The 16,649-nt window shown below is 41.2% G+C and overlaps 1 protein-coding gene across 1 annotated transcript in view; it reads right to left on the minus strand.

The window, feature by feature from the left end:
- The window catches only part of LOC125260257 (plakophilin-1), a 41,580-nt gene that overhangs the window by 9,132 nt on the left and 15,799 nt on the right, over positions 1 to 16,649 (minus strand). The window contains 7 exon segments of the mRNA XM_048178532.1: positions 2,186 to 2,339; positions 5,409 to 5,576; positions 9,695 to 9,810; positions 9,813 to 9,861; positions 10,986 to 11,103; positions 15,912 to 16,080; positions 16,266 to 16,473. Coding sequence (XP_048034489.1) covers positions 2,186 to 2,339; positions 5,409 to 5,576; positions 9,695 to 9,810; positions 9,813 to 9,861; positions 10,986 to 11,103; positions 15,912 to 16,080; positions 16,266 to 16,473 — 982 coding nt within the window.

Raw genomic sequence — 16,649 nt, forward strand, 5'->3', positions numbered from 1 at the left:
TAATTGGGGCCAATTTGACTTATTTGACTTTGAAAAACCCTGGTCTAAAAGAATTGAAGCCTGTCAAGTAAAACAAGAGCTTATTGATGCAGACCAGTCAGTCTGCTATTTTATTTCAACCGTTACTTCTGGTCGGAGGCTTCCGAAAATATTTAGTTTGTACAGTTAAGCTTCAAATACATGTAATGGTGCAACATAAAAATACTTAGTAGTGTATAAGTTGTAACTGAGTGCCCCATAACGTCAAAACTAGGCTAAGTTGTAACTTGCGCACAGTTGGCCCGAGGAGACTAACTTTATCAAGCACACTCTCAATGACCTTCTTCATCCTTTAGTGTTAGGAATTCAGTGACACGGCTAATTGAAAAGAACTATCTAAACAAACTGATTAGCTACAGTGCCTTGCAAAAGTATTAATACCCACTGAACTTTTCCACATGTTACAACCACAAACAAAAATGTATTTAATTGGGATTTTATGAGATAGACCAACACAAAGTGGCACATAATTGTGAAGTGGAATGAAAATGATAAATGGTGTCAATTTTTTTTTTTTTTTTTTTTTTTTACAAATGAATATCTGAAAACTGTGCATTTGTAATCAGCCCCCTTTACTCTGATACCCTCAACTAAAATCCAGTGGAACCAATTGCCTTCAGAAGTCACCTAATTAGTAAATAGAGTCCTCCTGTGTGTAATTTAATCTCAGGATAAATACAGCTGTTCTGTGAAGCCCTCAGTCAGAAGTTTGTTAGAGGACATTAGTGAACAAACAGCAACATGAAGACCAAAGAACACACCAGACAGGTCAGGGATAAAGTTGGGGAGAAGTTTAAAGCAGGGTTAGGTTATAAATCAATATCCCAAGCCTTGAACATCTCACGGAGCACTGTACAATCCATCATCCGGAAATGGAAAGAGTATGGCACAACTGCAAACCTACCAAGACATGGCCGTCCACCTAAACTGACAGGCCGTGCAAGGAGAGCATTAATCAGAGAAGCAGCCAAGAGGCCCATGGTAACTCTGGAGGAGCTGCAGAGATCCATAGCTCAGGTGGGAGAATCTGTCCACAGGACAACTATTAGTCATGCATTCCACAAATCTGGCCTTTATGGAAGAGTGGCAAGAAGAAAGCCATTGTTGAAAGAAAGCCATAAGAAGTCCTGTTTGCAGACAAGCCATGTGGGGGACACAGCAAGCATGTGGAAGAAGGTGCTCTGGTCAGATGAGACCAAAATTGAAATTTTTGGCCTAAATGCAAAATGCTATGTGTGGCGGAAACCTAACACTGCACATCACCCTCAGCACACCATCCCCACTGTGAAACATGGTGGTGGCAGCATCATGTTGTGGGGATGCTTTTCTTCAGCAGGGACAGAGAAGCTAGTCAGAGTTGATGGGAAAATGGATGGAGGCAAATACAGGGCAATCTTAGATGAAAACCTATTAGAGTCTGCAAAAGACTTGAGACTGGGGTGGAGGTTCACCTTCCAGCAAGTCAACGACCCTAAGCATACAGCCAGAGATACAATGGAATGGTTTAGATCAAAGCATATTAATGCGTTGGAATGGTCCAGTCAAAGTCCAGACATAAATCCAATAGAGAATATGTAGCAAGACTTGAAAATTGCCGTTCACAGACGCTCTCCATCCAATCTGACTGAGCTTGAGCTATTTTGCAAAGAAGAATGGGCAAATATTTCACTCTCTAGATGTGCAAAGCTGGTAGAGACATACCCCAAATGACTTTCAGCTGTAATTGCAGCGAAAGGTGGTTCTACAAAGTATTGACTCAGGGGGGCTGAATACAAATGCACGCCACACTTTTCGGATATTTCTTTGTAAAAATGCTGGACACCATTTATCATTTTCCTTCCACTTCACAATTATGTGCCACTTTGTGTTGATCTATTACACACAATCCCAATAAAATACATTTTTGTTTGTGGTTTTAACGTGTCAACGTGTCATTCAGTGGGTATGAATACTTTTGCAAGGCACTATATAATGACCTGGAGTCTTAAACTTGTTTTCTAGGTGTGTCACTGCTGTCAATACAGTCTTTTCTTGTGGTCTGTTGCTCAACAGCTGCACACAAACTGCAGCACAGAAATTATGTCAATGATACTCTGTGATAGTTCATCTTTAGTAGTGGCGCTTAAGTGTTCAAAAAGATTCTTACCCATAGTACTCCGTAGAGATGACACCCGGGACATGTTGCCCACTAAGGACATGGCTGTCTTCTGTAGGCCAGAGTTTGCAGAATACAGCAGGGGGGAAATGACAGACAGGCCATGCAGCTTCTGTATGATGCTTTGGGTCATCACAGTGGACAGCTGCACGGAGGTCCAATCAAAATAAAAGTTTAACAACTTTTCCTCAAGCAGAGCATTTGCAGGGGTTTTAAAATCTAACTTAAAGGCGCAGTAAATGATTTCTGAGAAACGCTGCTGAAAGTGGATCGGAAAGAGCAGCACAACACACTTGTAGCCAATCAGCAGTAAGGGGTGTGTCCACTCATGATGGAGGAGGAGAGCCAATCAGCAGTAGGGGCGTGTCCACTCATGATGGGGGAGGAGAGAGAGTGAGCCAATCAGCGTATAGGCCGTGTCGAAAACGGACACAGAGATTGCATTGTTTCTTCTCCAGATGTGACTAACATTGGTTTTGAGTGTGTGCTGCTGGCGATTAACAAACTTTCGCTTTTTTTTGTTTTTCCTTGTCGTTCATTCATCATCTTCGCTTTATTTTGCATGAAGCTTTAAGGCTTGTTCGACTTGATGCAGCGCCATACAGACCGATCGGCGGCTGACTTGAAGCAGTGCATGCCGGTAAGTAATTTTGTCCGACTTGAGACAGCGCCAACGGCATGTGACTGTGATGTGTGGCATCAAAGTACCGCGAGAGCAATTCGAGATCAGCTGCCTGAATCAGCCAGCGCAGTTTCTCAAGAGGAGCTGCACGAGCTCTAATGACGACACAGCTGTTTCATAATTGGCCGGATTGACCGCATGACAACTCTCACGTGTGTTTTGTGTTTATTTTCACGCCTTCAGCTCCACTAATGCTCAAAAATCTGTTTTTATAACAGTTAAAGGTGATAAAGAGGATCTTTTCGTCGACTGAGAAACCAAAGACTTTTACTGAGTTTTTGAAATGAGCGCATGCGTAAGAACAACCCCCCCTCCTTTCGAGGGAACGCCTCCCAAAACTCGTGCACGAGTACTGGAACACGAGTGTTTACCACCGGCATTCGCTGTATCGTGTTAGTGGATTCATTATGTCGGACTCACCGCAGGTAACTCATAATCTGCAGTTGTTACTCCTGTCTCCGGACAAAAACATTGCATGCGGTGCCTGTGGAGTGTGGAAAGTTACTGGAGCGCGCAGTCGCGCTGTCACTCACAAGGAACGTCATGGCAGTGATTGACAAGCCAGAGGGCTGATGTTTTTAAGGCCCTACCTCGTGCACAGATGATGTATATTGATATTATTCCTTTCAGTGCACCTAATAAATAGTCTTTTATCAGTTAGTAAAGACAGTTTCAAGTAATATTGCAAAAATGTATAAAACAAAACATCCTCTTTAGCACCTTTAAAGCTCTTTTCATGTAATCGTGATGTTATATTGTGTCATGTTTATCAAAATAAAACTGATAAAAAAAAAACGTAGACTCCACTACACTGGTATTTAAATAATATATTTTTATGTTGAACTTTATTCTTGTAAAAACAGACGCTGTAAGTAGTACATAAAGTACTGAATGAAAATGTCTCTGAAACATAAGTGTATTAGTCAAATATTGCATTTATTTCATTTCAGCTGTGATAAAGTATGCAAACGCTGTGCGAGCGTCATTATGAGAAGCAGAAAGTGTCCAACTTCACGTCTCCATTTTCAGCTCCTCCCCGCCTGCACGTGGCTACTCTCGCCGATCGGTTACATCCAGCCGCAGCCGATGTCGAACATACATTTAATTTAGTTTACTTCTGCTATGATAAAGAGACATCCACTCTTTCATTGCATGTTCATATAGATTTTGGAGGCGGAGCAATGAAGGGAGGGGCGTGTTTGTTTGGGTTGATTTAAAATATCAACAGTGTTCAACAATGATTCTTAGGAATCACTTACTGCACCTTTAAGGCTTTTTAAGAGCCTTTTATGACCTGCAGAAATAAAATGAATACCATAAGGGCAATGTTTATTGTAAAATAATAAACCTCTGGTGCTCTTCTGTCATTTTTGACTGAAAAATGTTATTTTAAATTTGTAGGTTTTTTTTTTGAAGAATTGTTTACTTCGTCAGAAGGGTACGGAACTTGGTAAAGTTCTTGGCACTTGTGAACACACACACACACACACACACACACACACACACACACACACACACACACACACACACACACACACACACACACACACACACACAATCATGGGCATGATTTGGAAAGGTTAAATGGTCCTGAAGAATATAGTCACACTTGTGCTTCTCGTGGTAAAAAATGAATGCATTGGAATTGAATGGGAGATGAATTTCAGAGCATGAATTTGGTACTGCGCCCAAATAAAATCTTACTGAAAGCGAATTTTTTGAGATATCAAGCTCAAATTTGGAACACAAATTGTTTTTCTTAAAGTTTTAGAGTAAAATGTGTTTTGGAAAATATATAATTTCATATAAAATTTGAAAATAGTATTTTTGTACATTTTTTCATATCAATAAATGTAAAACTTTTTTTAATTTCACTTTAAAAAAAAAAAAGTGTTTTCTTTAAAAAGATACCAAGCTTAAGTCAAAACTAGGCTTTATGCCAGTTTCAAGCTTTATAACAGTTTAAGTTGGAAATTTAATTTTCAGGACTATGCTCAAAAAATTAATAAATGAATTATAACTACTGCATAAATAAAAATTTAGTAGCATAAAATCCCCTAAAAATTTAATAAAAACATTATCAAACTAAAATATAGTAATTCATTTCATTAAAAAAATAATAAAAAATCATTTTTGAAGAGCACTAGAGGGTTAAACTGTAAAATAACTGTAAAAACTATGATTTAAACAACTTTACAGCTCATAGGTTGACAAAAACAAAAAGTTTCTTAAAATGATAAACCTCACATTTCAGTCTGTAAACCATTTAGCAAGAAAAGGGATGAAATTACACTAGTTTGCAGGTATGATATAAACACCATAAAGTAAACATTGTCATAATTCATCAACAGTAAATTATAAGCAATTGCTTGGCAAACGTGCAGTATTGATTGATTGATTGTGAACTGCGCTGACACTGTGTGCCTGTGGAACCTGCAACAGTGCTGCGTTTTTACTTTGAAATGTGCAGTGCTCATATTTATATAATTAAAACCTTTTGAAGTGTAATAATCATTAATTATAAACACATACAGAGCTCTTTGAAGCAGTGAGGTTCTGCAGGGCTCCACAGCATGCCTCCAGAGTGGCCTCTTTCTGACTGGAGCCCAGCAGAGACAGGTACAGCTGCAGGGACTTTTGGTGGTACAACCATTTCACTCCTTCAGGCTGACCCTCCTCCATGGCTGGGAACCTGAACTCCTGATCACAAAAAGGAGAGTGGATGTATTGTATTTTAAACACTTAACAACACTTAAAAACTATCTCAACTACTGTGTGATTAACAATGAAATAAAACTTTTTTTATGAATGACATGGTTTTCTATGTTGGTTCAGGGTATAGTATTGTTTGGTGCAGGTCTACCAGCATGGCCCTGTTTCCACCTGGTATTAAGATGCATTTTGGTCGATTGGATCACAAGTGGACAAGGCTAAAGTCTCAAATTTGGTTTGAAGATGGAAAATGTACCAAGCACAATGTTCTCTCACCATTCCTGATTTCTAACACACACTCACACTCCCCTCGAAGAAATCAGGACAGAAGTGGTTGAAAGTGGACAAAAGAGATGGATTGAAACACCAGGTGTAAACAGGAATGTGTCTCCCTCGTCTACTTGTGATCCGATCGACCAAAATACTTCTTAATACGAGATGTAAACAGGGCAATGACCAGAAGGTATTGCTAGTTCGAGGACTAGTTCCCAGTCAGTAAGTCATGTTCGATGTTAAGTCAACTGAATGACGTATTGAGATCCCAACACCTCATTCAGTCAGTTGACCTAACGTCTCCGTTCCCTTCTTCAGGGAACAAGGGTTACATTAGTAACTGAGACATTCACCCAAAACTTAAAATTCTCTGTCATCATTTAAGGCCTGTTCACACTAGGGTTGGGCGATGTCCCCTAAATTGGCAGTTGACAATGTTTACAGTAAAACATCGCGATGGACGATGATATCGTCGGGTGGGGGTGGGGGGGTCATTTTAATTATTTTTAATTTAAATACATATAAGTACAAACAAAACAATAAATTTAAAGTTTTGTAAAATACACACTGATGTATATAGAAGCGGCAATAACAATTCTTTCCATTATAATTAGAGTACACGTTTTATTCATACCAGATACACATTGTGTAAGTAACTTTAAAGTTTACTCTATTCATCCCCAGTTCACTGCTTGCTTACTTCGGGAGAATTGGATGAATTCACATGTTGTAAATCCAACAGAACCTGCGGCACAAACTAACATGGTGGCGCCCATAACGTGTAGCTCAACTAACGCGATCATTATAAAGGTGCTCATATTTGACAATCGGAATATCAGATATTTTTTTATAGTTAACAAATTTGTGAATATTTTGAATAAAAAAAGAAAAACTGAAATAAAAGCAGATCATCAGTCATACAGCGCTGCGGTGTGTGACATGACAAGCGATGACGCGTCACCATGGAAACAATAAAGTGATACGTTCTAAATAACGTTCGGCAGAATATTTTAAATTTACGTGCGAAAGGGTTATTTTATTTCCCAACTAATAGGTATGCCTGACACGGTATTTTCACAGACTAACACATGTCACGTCTCTGGTATAAACTACAATATTTAAAATAGCATATATGCATTAGTTATATTCTCAATAGGTTAACTATAGTCTATAGAGAGTGTGTCGACTCGCAAGACTCGCAGCGGAGCAGGACGGGGGCGTGGCATCACGATGGTGTCTCTCCATCGTGATGTCGGTCAGCCATCACGATGGACGATGATATCGTCCATCGGCACAACCCTAGTTCACACCAAGAACGATAAGTGTAAAGATAAATATGACAATAACTATTTTAGCAGGACTGCATTTAACTCCACTTTTAGACATACACTCGCAAACTTCCCTTAGCAGTTCCTCTCGGGGGGAATCCCCACCACCATTTTGAAGTGAATTCAACTTCGTCAAGCGGGCGATGGAAGTTTATTCAGGGGTCTCCAGACTCGGTCCTGGAGGGCAGCTGTCCTGAAGAGTTTAGCCAAAGCCACTGGAAGGCAAGCCTGCAACCTTCAGCCAAAAAAGCATAAAAGCTAATGCTAACGCTCCAGAGGCGGTACGCAGGGATGGGGTTTTGAATCAGGAGGCACTGATGTCACTGCCATTACACAATAGGCTGAGAGGTGCCGCACATGATTAAGGGTGCTTTCACACTTGGTTCGATTGCCTAGACCGAACCAGAGTTCAATTGCTCCCCCCTAACCCAGCCCCCACTGGACTGTGTTCACATTATATTATTTGGGTCCGAAGCGCGGTTCGTTTGCGTCATCAAACCAGCAGCTGTTTACTCCATTGCTTAGTAACGACGGTGCAGGAGAAGGCGGCAAAATGCATAACGTTGCTCTCCTCACTTTTATATTTTTGTTTTGTTCATGACAGCACGTCAGTCACGCTCGTCGGGAAAGTGAGTGAAACACACACAAACACACATTTTTATCAAATAATATGGCATTAATAGCGGTTCACTTACACAATTTGGTACATTTGCATTCATATCAGAAGCGAACCGTACCGGAGCTCACTTGAACCGCACCCCAGACCACCCTTTTTAAGCGGACTCTGGTACGGTTCGCAAGTGCGCACCCGAGTTCAGAAGACAGTGTTCACATCATTCAAACGTATCAATCAATCAAACCCGGGTGCGCACCAAAAGTGCTAATGTGAAAGCACCCTAAGTTAGCCGTTATGCTTTCTCCAATAGTAAGATATATAGACCCTCTCATCTCCCTATAATATACAATCTCTGGTTTAGCTCCATCCCCAATTAAAAACACCTGACCAGCTAATCAAGCTCTAATTAGGCATACTAGAAACTTCCAGGCAGGTGTGTAGAGACAAGTTGGAGCTAAACTATGCAGGACAGTGGCCCTCCAGGACCGAGTTTGGAGACCCCATGTCTACACAATATGTACGATTCCAAGTAATCAAGGGCTTAGAGCAGGAATGGGCAAACTCGGTCCTGGAAGGCCACGGTCCTGCAGAGTTTAGCTCCAACCCTGATTAAACTCACCTGCCTGTAGCCTTCTAGCAAACCTGAACAAAGCCAGTAGATGAAAGCCTGAAACCATTAGCCAAAACAGCGTAATGGATAATGCTAATGCTGCGGCTGCCAGTACACAGGAAAGGAGACCAGAGGCTGTTTTTTTTTTTTAGAATGGATGTCAATGGAGAAGAGGCTTCACTACACTGAATAAACCGCTTTTGTAAGGAAACAGCTTATCATTTAACTAATTGACTGGCTGTCTGTTAATCTTCAACATGTTTTACACTAAACAATACATTTGTTGGGAATGATATGTAGATTTTACTATGATAAAAATGTTATTTTATAAGAGCAGGCAGAGTAGGGAATGTCACGACATTTACAGCATTAACATAGTATTTAATAGTAATATTGAGTGATATTGTATATTGTCTAAAGAAAGTACAAAATACCTATGTTTTCTTTCTTTTGCTTTCAGGTTTTACCAGTTATGATAAGACTTGAATGGTAATGACTATTAAAAACGTGATGCTGATATTATGCATTTTAATGAATAAAGAGAGAATGAATAATTTATTGTGTTATATTGTATGTTGTATTATTTCTATCGCTGCCAGGTTAGTCATGTGTTGTAATGATTTATGATTTTGCTGTGTAAAACAATACATATAATTAATTAATTAAATATGTATTCAAATACTAACAAGTTTTTAGTGTACTCTTAAATGGGGTTTAATGTGCCCTGCAGTGATCTTTTCAGCTAATAGTGGTATTTGCTCTCTCTCTTTTTTTTTTTTTTTTTTTTTTTTTTTTTTTTCTTCGCTCAGTAAGCATATTACACAAACAAAACAGTAGGAGGGGTACATTTGTGAAAGTGTATCCAACAATATTGTTTCTCTGTACCGTTATAGTTATAGTTGTGATGTGGACTCTATTATTTTACATTTAGAATGGTTTTTAGAACTATATCTTCGTTCTTGGTGTGGGCGGTCCTTTACTTGCACTCAAAAACATACAATGAGCTTTGTGTGAATAAATGTATTTAAGAATCAGACTGACTCAATAAACCACTTATCCCCTCATTTTCAGTGAACAACAACATAAATTTCGAACATAAGCTTGAAAGGGCCAGGAGCCTAATATTTCTCCTTTTGTTTTACACAGAAAGTAATTTGCGTTTGGAATGTACAGTAATAATAAGAGTTTTCATTTTTGGGTGAACTAATCCTTTAAGTTAAGTCAACATCCCATGACCAGCATTTGAAACATACTGCATGTTAGTTGTTTTATCAGGAACAGCTTTTACCTTTTGAGCCTTGGTGCTCCTGGGGCTGAAGAGGCTGTTTTTGTTCATGTTCTCATGTGAGCTCCCATCAGGGATAGAGAACCCTGCGAAGTGTTCAGGAGCCTCTTTTCCAGCTGGTAGCTCAAGTTATGGAGTATGCAGACACAGTTTTCCACTGTCTGCTCCCGCATCACATAAATAAAGAGAACCAGGACACAAAAGTCACTTTTCAGCTTGTTGCGCTACATTTTTTGGCAATATTTGGGAGTATTCTGGTTGAAGTTAAACTTTTATGAATATCCTTGACCCTATAAAGCCTGTTGAATCATATTTTATATGCAGAAAAAGGCCTATACATTTTCAACATGATTAAAAACTGCTGATAAACCTGTTGTGCTTTATTTATTACATTCCTTCTGTCATCTGATAGATAATTTTCTTAGCAAGTAAAATTATAATTTTGTATAAAAACGTCTCCCTTCAGATCATGGCTCGCATGTATTTTTGCTGTGAAAACTTTACTGATTTTTATTAAATAAACATAAGAATAACTTTTAAATTGTTAGTAATATTTCAAGACAATTACTGGACTGAAACAACTTAGGTTTACTTGATTATCCATACATTTTTGTTAAAAAATCATGTTAAAATATATTAAATATGTATCAAATATGATCCACTGTTTATTTGTAAATCAGTGATTTACATTACAAGCTATCAGAATTTGATCTTACTTATCTTTTTGGCCATAAAAATATCAGCAACTGCACCAAATTGCATATTTTTCCTCAGTTTGGGTATGAATAAAACAGACCCAAGGTTTTTTTGTCCTTGAATATGTTCTTCATATTCTCCTTTATAATATGATATGAATAATAAAATCCTGAGGTATCAAATATTTTATGAAGCAAAAAAATATTTTTTATTTGTGCCTAAAGTTTCAATAAGATTATTTAAACATTTTCTGACTATTATTTTATATGTCAGGCTTTACAGGGTTAATAAAAGTAAAACCTATTTAATAAAACAAATTACCTTGGAGCTCTATTAAATTTCAAAGCGCATGGCCAAAAGTTTGTGGACAGCCCCTTTTAATAAATTGTTTTGGTTAGAGCCATTAATTCCCTCTTCATGCTACAGCATACAATATCATTTTGCATGTACATTTATTCATTTTAGATGTTAAATGAATTTTAGAGAACCTTGTGCTTCCAACTTTGGGGCATCGTTTTTGGTGTCCACATATTTTTCCATGTAGTGTAAGAGCTTGCAGATCATGCAGCAAAAATGAAAGGATGATAACCTTATCATCTGGCTCTCCTCTTTCCACCTGAGTCTGAACATAAGTCATGATTGAGTCGATAAGTTGCGTGCAGTTCCTCATAGATATCCTCTCCTTTTCGCTAGCACAGCTGAGGTTTCTGTGAGAGCACAAACAAAACTTATCATTAAAACAGACATTACTTTTGCTAATTATCCTTAGAAAACAACATACTTGAACACAGTGATTATACGTGTGCCAGTCTGTGGTGTCACAGTTCTCGGTCCAACCCAAGTAAGTAAACATCTTGTGATATGCCTCTGATAAGGAACAAGATTATTATTTATAATTATAAGGTAATTATTTATACAACGTTGGTATGAAAACATGCATGACACATATCGACAGCTCAGAGAAATCTGCTGTCGATGAGCACAGATGAATTATAAGACATCACACAGACTAAACCAACTGCAGGTGGTTCAGTGTTTCTAAGCCGCTGCCCATGTGAGGAATTATTGTGCGTTAACAAAAAAAGAAGGCACAGATTCTGAACTGCATGAAACAAGACATCAGTCATTCCAGTCTTACTTCCTGCCTGAATCTATATTTGTAACTAATTTGCATAATGTCAGCCTATGGTCTTCTGTGAACAACATCTACTTTGACCCTCAAACACTGTAGTTGTAGCTGGGACTGGAAGAATTTGATTCCCATTCAGTCAGTCACATTACACCGATACTGACGTAATGGGGTCTCGCCTGGGAGCCCAATAACCTCCAAGTGGTACAAAATAAGCCAATGGCAATTGGCCAGTGAGATTTACATGCCAAGTCACACCCACCCAGCATATACGGTTATAAATAGGACCGGCATACTCAATTCATTCATACTTTTGCTTCGGAGCTGAGCGGTTGTACAGCGATTGCTCTTTCCAATTCACTTCTACTGAGAGTAAATTTCTGAGCAAATAACAGCAATTCTAATTGTTATCAGGAGAACACTCCGAAAACAGCAATTTGAATTGCTACTTTGCTTGCAGCTAGTCGTGGGATCTCTCTGCCAGTGTGATGGTGCATTCCAGCGGTGTTTGCATCCAGCTTGCTGTGCACACAGTGCAGCATTCACCCCTGGGCGTTTCAGCTAAAAGAGTATTTCCCTAAAAAAAAGAGCAAGCACGGGCACGGGTGAGCGTCTTTTTAAAGACGCCTCTCCGTCCGTGCATTCCTGGATGCAGTTGTTTCCTGTTCTCATCTGATGGCCACGATCGCTGTCTCACATGCCCAGCATGTTGATACAGCGTTCATGGGTGGTTCATGTTCTCACAGGGGAACATTATCACGTCGACACGCAGGTCGTGACTCTCCATTCTCGTCAAGGCTTAAGACCCTTTTGTTGTCGTTCAGCCGCAGCTTGTGTGTAAAAGCACAGCCGCAAGTGTGTTCAAAACTTTGGGAGACTGAGGGTTACAGCAAGAGCTTTCCCCCAGGAAAACCCCTGCGGATCTCCCGATCCCCAGCGTGTCGTGTGCCGGTGAGCTGCCAGCTGACAGCGCATTGCCACGGCAACCCAGTGCATCATTCTGCGCTCCGGATGAGGATCAGATGTTGATAGCTGCATCGGTGAGGCGGCTAACGTCCTCTGGAGAGGAAAATGGAAAAGAGGAAAAATCCCCTTTCGGCTCATGCTGAATCGGATTCAGAGTTGACGTTGACAGCTATGCTTTCCCAGGCATATCTGGGCAGGCATTCTGAGCGAACACAGCTAGACTATTGGTTCTGGGCTTTCTTCCCGGAAGTGCATGAAGAGCTTTGTCAGTATGGAGGTACATTCGTGCCAAATTCTGTTCAAAGTTTTTCCTCTCTCACTACCCTCGACTGAGGGCGGTCAGGGGGTTCATGGGGGTTCCTCAGGTGGACTGTGCAATTGTGGTGCATTTATGCCCGCAAGGTGCTGCCACCTGGAGGAATCATCCATGACTCCCATCCAGCGCCTGTGAGATGATAGGAGCTCCAGGGGTTAAGCCTCACAGTGCCGCTGGACAGAATCCACTGCCTTGCGTGCAATGACCGTCCTGCAGGCCAAAGCAATGCACAAGGGCAGTCCTGAGTTGATGCAGGACCTGCGCAAGCTGACTAACTTTGCCCTCTGGGTGAGGGAAGTCATGACACGGGCTCTCAGCCAGACGATGTCCACCTTGCAGAGACGCAGATGTTGACAAAGTGCACTTTCTCAACACTCCTATCTCACAAGATGACCTCTTTGGTGACACTGCTGGGGATTGCACATCCCCCTGCAAGCAGCACTCCGTCCCAGCTCAACCTCGCTAGAGCTTCCCACCCTGCCCAGCCTGTCCCGTTGGCCCATTCGGAGAGTCAGACTCGGTTACGCAATTCAGTTTATCTTGATAGTCAAGATAGTTCAGGATTGAACTATCTTCACCATCTTCAGCGGTGTCCTGTTTGCCTCATGGCAGACAAGGACACCCCTGTCATGGGAGTGGAGATCACTTTCCTGCTGCTGAAGGACACAATAGAGCATGTCCCTCCAGCCGAGATGAAGTAGGATTATACAGCAAGCGTCCTTCATCATACTCAAGATAGCGGTGGGTTATGGCCAATCTTGGCTCTGCGTGTCTTGAATCTGGCCCTTCACAAGCTCCCATTCAAGATGCTCACGTAGGAATGCATCCTTAAATGTGTTCACCCCAGGATTGATTTGCAGCAATTTAACTGAAAGACACGTACTCTCGTTTACCTCGACATAGACCATTCTTACGCTCTGCTTTGGGGTCTAGCATACCAGTACAAGGTCTTCCCCATTTAGGCTGTCCCTGTCTCCCCGCATCTTACCAAAGTCGCGGAGGCTGCCCTTACCCGCTCAGGGAGGTGGGCATTTGCATCTTGAACTATCTTGACGACTGACCCATTCTGGCTCACTCTTGAGATCAGCCATGTGAACACAGGGACCTTGTGCTCAGGCACCTCAGCCATCTGGGGCTTCGGGTCAACTGGGAAAAGAGCAAGCTCTCCTCTGTGCAGAGCACCTCTTTTCTCTGTATGTAGATGGACTCGGTCAGCGTGATGGCATGTCTCACCATTGAGCGCACACAGTCGATGCTGAATTGCCTGAATACGTTCAGGCGGAAAACAGCAGTTCCACTGAAACAATTTCAAAGGGTTCCTGGCATATGGCATCCGCGGCCGTGGTTATGCTGCTCAGATTAATGCATATGAGACTGCTTGAGCACTGGCTATACAGATGAGTCCCGAGATGAGCATGGTGCCATGGTACGCTCCGTGTGGCCATCACACCGAGCTATCATCGACATTAAGCCTGTGGTCGGACCTTGCCTTTCTATGGGCCAGAGTGCCCTATGAACAAGTGTCCAGGCATGTCCAATGCTATGCCCAGTACTCATGTTCATGCCCAGTCGGTCAGCCCTTGTACTGGGCTAGGTGCCCATTTGATGCGATTCCCTGCAGGTAATCCCATATGAGTAGTGTGCACAATACGGTTTCCCTGATGGTAAACCGGTGTCTTTCCCTGGGCGACTCTGCTTTGCCCTGTCTCTGTGCCTGAGCCTTCCTCCCTGGTTAGGTAGGACCTACCCAGAGATCTTCCATATGTAGTACTGCCCCACGGGTCAATCCATATGTGTACTTCCACATGTTATGTCCCTTCGGGCAGGGTGTGGTCTCCATAGCGTTCCCCTCCATTTGGACTTCCCTAGCATTTTGGTCATGGCTGAAAAGGTTTTTTTGAGTTGAGTTTCGAAGCACTCTTCCCTGGGGTAGGAACAGCAGCTTCGAACATCCCCATCCCCCGTTTTCCATAGTGACCCCATTACGTCAGTATCGACGTAACACTGAACGTGACTGACTGAATGGGAAAGTCTAGGTTGCTATTGTAACTAGTTACGTTACATCCCCTTGCCATAGCCCTGAACCAACGCTGAATGGCCAGGATCCCTATGTATGCCGGTCCTATTTATACCCATATGTGCCGGGTGGGTGTTACTGGGTTTGTAAATCTCACTGGCCAATTTCCATTGGCTCATTTTGTACCACTTGGAGGTGACTGGGCTCCCAGGCGAGACCCCATTACGTCAGTATCAACGCAATGTCTCCATTCCCTCCTTCAGGGAATGGGGGTTACAATAGTAACTTAGACGTTTGTGTTGTCGACATGTTTTCTGCACTGCGGAAGCAAATCCTCTTTACATGCATTTCCAAAGGACTCGTGCCCAAATAAGTAAGGTAAAACCAATGCCATCAGTGCTGTTTGTATTACTGTCTATCAATTGCTGAGGAAGATCCGGAGCTGAAATTCAGATATGGTAATAGGCATTTTGTTTCTGACACATGCTGTAAGCGGTAGACCAATCACAACAGACTGAGACATCATCTGACCAAGTCAGAACAGAGCAGACCAATTACAACAGACTGGACCATCTTACCAATCAGAGCAGAGTAGACCAATCACAACAGACTGGGCCATCTGACCAATTAGAGCAGAGTTGACCAATCAGAGCAGAGTAGACCAATCACAACAGACTGGGCCATCTGACCAATCAGAGCAGAGTAGACCAATCACAACAAACTGGGCCATCTGACCAATCAGAGCAGAGTAGACCAATCACAACACACTGGGCCATCTGACAGAAAGGAGGGGTTTGCGGAAGGGAGGGGTTTAGAGAGACTGAATCCTTTATCGAACTGTTCTAGACACTGTGAGAAAAGAGATTACGCTGGAATGTATATTATGAGAAAATTTTTTGAGCTTGTATGCATATTAAAAACCTATTGTAGGAGACCTTTAAAACAAAATTAGTAACCTTTAAAATAGCACAATAAGGGCACTTTAAAACACTTAAAATATTATTCTTTTCATCATCCATTCAGATATCACATGCTTTTGGACTCAACAGTCAAGTTTCTCTAGAGGACTTGAACAGTGAACTCTCACCTTAAACAGCCAGTGGTGTTGTAGAAGACCTTGGGATCAATGTGTTTGTTGATGTTGCCATCAGTCCAAAAGTTGAATGGCACCACAATGCTTTCTGTAAGCAGGGGCAGGGCATTCCTGATCAGCTCTGGCTTCAGTGCATCAGCCGAGGACAGATTCCACAACAGACCTGAACAGATACTTCACATTGTATTTTCTTTCTAAATAGCTTTTGATAAACACATTAATATCAAAAAACAAAACCAACTTACATAACTTTCTTTAATTTTTACAATAAAGGACACCGTTCACATACAATATGATGAGGTAATACAACAACAAAAGACACAACACATTAAAATGTTGAAGTCTTACCAGTAAGTTGTTTCTGGGTTTCTGTCACATTGGTGTTTCTGAGTAAGGTCAGAATGGCTTCTAGTCCTTCACAACTTTCCACCTCAAGCTTGATTTCATTTTCTTTAAAAACCACGTTGCGCAGTGCAGCGGCGGCTGTCTGTTGCAGCTGTATATTTTCACTTTTCAGCAACTGTACAAGAGCAGGAATCCCTCCCAACCGCCAAACCTTTTAGTGATACCAAACAACACTTGTTATTTAAATTATCTAATGTCACCTTTTATAATTTATCAGTGCATTATTTAAATATCATTATTATAAATCATAAGTATATTTAAGACGGAAAGACAGATGGATAGATAGACAGATGTACATTGATCAGCCACAACATTAAAACCGCCTGC

Source organism: Megalobrama amblycephala, linkage group LG24 (genome assembly GCF_018812025.1).
Source record: "Megalobrama amblycephala isolate DHTTF-2021 linkage group LG24, ASM1881202v1, whole genome shotgun sequence".
Lineage (NCBI taxonomy): Eukaryota > Metazoa > Chordata > Actinopteri > Cypriniformes > Xenocyprididae > Megalobrama > Megalobrama amblycephala.